The sequence below is a fragment of the Arachis ipaensis genome, chromosome B03 (genome assembly GCF_000816755.2).
Source record: "Arachis ipaensis cultivar K30076 chromosome B03, Araip1.1, whole genome shotgun sequence".
In the NCBI taxonomy this organism is placed as follows: Eukaryota; Viridiplantae; Streptophyta; class Magnoliopsida; order Fabales; family Fabaceae; genus Arachis; species Arachis ipaensis.
Window position 1 is genome coordinate 101689625 of NC_029787.2, and position 4748 is coordinate 101694372.

The following is a 4748-nucleotide window of genomic DNA, read 5'->3' on the forward strand; positions in this document are numbered from 1 at the left end:
ATTGATTATAAATAATTAATTAATTATATTTATAGATGATATTAAGGATACAAATAAATTAGGGTCCCTCAAGGCTGGCTGTATGTATTGACAGACTATAGACCACACTGTTAAACCACCTTAGTCCTTAGGCTTACAATACTGACAATGTACATTTCTACCCCGTAAATAAAGGACGAACAGGAGTTGAACATATGACGATGGGATGGGCCTACCAGCCCTGTGTCTCTATCGAGTACATATGCATCATGCCATCATCCATGTGCATGTTTATCGTTTGATTACTACTACTGATGCAAACTACAATGCCAAACCTATTTTCTCTTATGCTGAAAAGAATTGATTGGAATTGGTGTTTCTTCTTTTTTATGCTGAGAACAATTAATGTCTCCTCTCCCATTTCTTGTTTATAGCCACTTTTTAACAGAAACATCAGTTAAAATCCACGCCCAAACGAAATGCCCCACAGTCCTGTTACTTGCTTAAACAATATACAAAATCCCATAAATGAACCAAATGGTGGAGTTCTCGGATCTCTCATACTTGTGTTGAAAGCAAGAAATAAGGGGGGAAAAGAAAGCATCCATCATCCGCAATAAAGAAACAAGTTACGCTCTCGCAGCTAAACCACCATCCAAGTTATTCCTATACAACACTCTATACTCATTCTCACTCGATAGCCAACAAAAATTAATTCGCATGGGAAGACATTTAAATTTGTAAGTATATTATTCATGATCATCTGCATGGCTTCCAAAGCTATTCGATGCTCCACCCTGAAAGAAACCAGTCTCATCATGGACCCCTTTGTCAACATCAGCAGCTGCTTTGCTTAGTATAGTCTCTCGCACAAAGTAGAAACTTTAGACGACCAGCCCCACCTTGCGGTAGCCAGTTAAACATGAAATCTCGTCCACTAAATTAAATTGATAGCACATGAACTCTTATTTCTTCCATGTAACTGCAAAGAGATGATTAAACAAGACTAAATATGAATGGAAAAGGTTTAGAACTAAACAAATCGCAACTGAAGCTCAGGTTGTGTTGCCCCTAAATACATAATGAAGATGGAACAGTCTCATAATAAAAAAAATAACATTCTTCAAGAGTGTAGTCTCGTCAACTCAAGATAGAGCCAAATTATGACCAGCCTAAGTGTAAATCGATGACTATATGCACACTGATAAAAGAAGAATGTTTCCAAGTACCCACATGAACTATAAATTCTATACTCTCAGGTTGTTTCTATTGAAATGATTAGATTATGTGCACAACAAACAACAAAAAGTGCCAAAAGAAAAAAGGAAAAAAAAAATTACGATGGTGCTAACTTGTTCAAGGTAAATCAATCATGGATGAAGACAGAGTCTATCACATTTCAAACAAGCAGCTTTACAGGTAAGCTACCAAGGTTGAAATGCTGGTCAACACAGAGGAATTAAATAGAAATTGAAATGATCAAGAGAAGGTTAAAAGGAGACACACCCAGTAAAATGCTGTCAATTCCACCGTGCTGGGACTGTCTGTCTTCAAGGATTATCAACTGTTGTAGCTGTAATTCGTAATTGTCTTGTCTGTTCTTGCTCTCCATTCCGCTTCCAGAAAGCTCTTCTCCACCAAACTTCAAATCCTCTTTGAATATTTGGGCAATCTTCTCCAGAATTCAAGAAGCGGTCAAACCAAGCAAGCAAAATATCCTGCTGCCAGGACAGTGGCAGAGTGAGAATTGTGTTACTAAGACCATCCTCGATTAGGTTCCTGTCAAGGCCTTTGGATGCCCTCCTCATCCAACCAAAGTCGTCATAAAAGGGCACCAGCCATGTTTTCAGAAGTAAACACCTGACATCTTTAGAAGCCAATAATTGCCCCTTCCCGATCCCAACAAACAACCTAGCGGTGACTCTGCTAACCTCAAACCTGTGAACTGATGGAACTTTAGAATGTGCTTCAGATAATTCTGACTGAGAAGCCCATGTCTTCAGGAAATCCTCAGCAATCTGTCTATCAATTAAAATATCCAAAAGCCAATGCAAATTATCAGCCTGTCTTGCGATTTGACCCACATCCTTCAGGTCTGAAGCTGCAGCCTTCAAAAAGTGGTGATGAAGTAATTGCATACAATCATCACATGCCAAGTACAATGACTCTTTCCGTAGGTCATTCTGGGACGAATTCTCACGAAGCATCTTTGACACCAGGCCTTTCATCTCACGCCTGGCCTTCTCATCTTTGCCTTCAAGAACCACACGAATAAGCTTCAGAAGAACTTCCTCGTTATCACCCCCCTCTTCGTTGCCATTTGCCACTTCAGTCGAAACCCTCTTCAAAACATCCCCGGCTCCAACAGATTCAAGACGAAGCTCAGACAAGAGGGAGGCAACCTTCTCCTCTTCATCCTCTGCCCATGGTGCCGCTTCCAAATACTCCAAAGAAGACAAAACCCCAGCATCAAATCCAATTGCAGCCGAAACCTAAGATACCACAATAGCAAGCAACTCATTGAAAAATACAAAGCAGCAAAGAAGAAAATGAAATGGTTTTAAGTGCTTAACCTAAAAGTTGCACTTCCCAACAAACAAGTTCACATCACGTCATCAAATTCAATTTCATATTCTACCTAATCCTACAGTTGATGTTATACACAAGAAAAAAACAAAGCATAAAAGAAGAAATCCCATTTTGAGAAAGGCAGTACCTTCAAGATACCCAAAACCTTGGAGACATCCTCCTTCATGAGCCTCTTCCTGATATCATTGCAGTACATAAGGCTCAAGGTCTCAATGTAAACCTCAACGTCGTCGCAGTCAGCGATCTCGACCAAGTAGGGCGTAGTTGGCCTAGGGTTCTGCTTGGTCCACCTGTCAGAGAGCTTGACGGCGAAGAACCTGCTGTGGGCAACAAGAATTTGGCGATGAACGTTCATGGATACACTAAAGCCATCCTTGGAGGTGAGAGTGAGCTTAATGTCACTGGAAACGGCGTCGTTGAACTGGTTGCCGGGGCTGCGAGACCCCAAAAGCTCCGAAATCCGCTGCATCATTAGGGTTTGCCTGTCGAGAACGGGAACATGGGATTTAGGGGGTTGGATCTGAGACTGAGAGTGAGGCCTGTGGTGGCTCGCAGTGTCGGGCTCGCTGGCCATCATCTCGAAGAGTGTGGGGCTGGATCGGGTCTTGTCGGGCGGAGGGGACATTGGGTTCAGGAGGCCCGCCGTCAGTGCGGAGTTGAATTTCGTGAAGCTGGAAGGGAAGGGGTCCGAGTGCCCGTTGCTGCCCGTTGGGGATGCCTGGATGAAGTCCATGATTGGGGAGCACCGCCCCGGCGAGAACCGAATCCTGTAGTCCGAGGATGGACTGGGAGAGGGAGTGTCCTGGGCCTGGGCCTGGGCCTGGGCAGAGGTGGAGATGGTGGTTTCTCGGCACTTGCGACGTTTGGGTTTGATGGGTTGGTTTTGTAATTTGAGGAGAGATGTTGTTGCTGCTGCACTTGTTGTTGTTGTTGTTGTCGCTGCCATCTAATGCCTTTGAGGAGGATCTTGTCCTTTTGCTTAGGGCATTGGCATCAGAGCTGCTCAGACACACCACACAAGAGTGAGAGAATGAGACTCATAAATGGCGGTGGACACGAGGAGTGTCTCGTATGACTCAGATAAATCAATTCTAAAATTACCTACAACAAACAATTAACGGTATTCCTTTTATATTTTATATGGTTGATGACCGTAGAGTACACTCTCTAGAATACTATACATGAAATGCAATCCGATTGATTTTGGGGCTGGAGGATGAATGGATTGGATTAGGCTTATGCCTTTGCCCTTGCTATATGTAAACTCACATGCCCAACTAACAAGTAACAACCATATGTATTCAATAAAGTCTCTCATTAATTAATCTTCGGATGCTGCCTTTACAAATTACAGCAAAGTAACTAGTAGATAGATCCCAATGCTTATACTACATGATTATTAGCACCTTTACTCGATGGACTGTACTAAGTAAACGTGAGTATTAGTAATCATGATGTGATGTCCAGTGTTTAATAAGTAATAACACCTAATAATTTTTTATTATTCCTGCGGTCAGCTTTTCTTCCCGTAAAAGAAAATACAGCAAGTTAAAAAAGCTTTGTCTTTCATCATCACATAACCATCATTCTAATTCCGCATATAATTTCTCTTCTTTTCAAGCCACCTTCAACATACCTGTTATGGTCCTTCCTTCACATAATAACAACTCACGAAATAATTAATCCGAGATGTCCAATATTATGATTGAGATTGGATTTGTGTGATGCACCGCAAAAATGGGAATATATGTATAATGTCATGAATATTGATTGGTACTGCTTACCACTTTAATCTTGCTGTCAATGGTGTCTATCCAAATTGGAGATGTAACAAACACCATGACCATTTATGTATGAATAATTAATGATATCACGGCTTGAAATGTCACTATCCCACTCTTGCTTTATTTACCATCTCTTTAGGGCAAAAATGCTTTGCTTTGCTTATGATGTGTGTGTCCATGCATGATGCCATCCATGTGTGAGAATGTCCTATTCTTTATCTCATTGGGGAAGCAAACTAACAAGTAACAAATTCAAAATCCAACTTTACTAGAAGAAGGCTTTCTTCTTCTATGGACCACAGCATATGTGGGTGTGGGTCCCTAAGCACAGAACACATACATAAGACAGCTACTCTTTCATCTCCATTTTAAAAAATCTCGTCACAATAATAAAAA

General features: G+C 41.4%; 1 protein-coding gene across 2 annotated transcripts; it reads right to left on the reverse strand.

Moving 5' to 3' along the window:
* Positions 443 to 4460, reverse strand: LOC107630769 (BTB/POZ domain-containing protein At1g63850). Of its 2 annotated transcripts, none has more exons than XM_016333997.2 (4): positions 4353 to 4460; positions 2696 to 3567; positions 1486 to 2471; positions 443 to 961 (listed from the first exon to the last, which is right to left on the reverse strand). In XM_016333997.2, exons 2-3 carry the CDS (start codon positions 3512 to 3514, stop codon positions 1530 to 1532), a joined length of 1761 nt encoding a protein of 586 aa, XP_016189483.1. In that variant the 5' UTR covers positions 3515 to 3567; positions 4353 to 4460; the 3' UTR covers positions 443 to 961; positions 1486 to 1529. The 2 variants fall into 2 exon arrangements, with proteins under 2 accessions (XP_016189483.1, XP_020974808.1); XM_021119149.1 differs by lacking the exon at positions 4353 to 4460 and adding an exon at positions 4205 to 4223.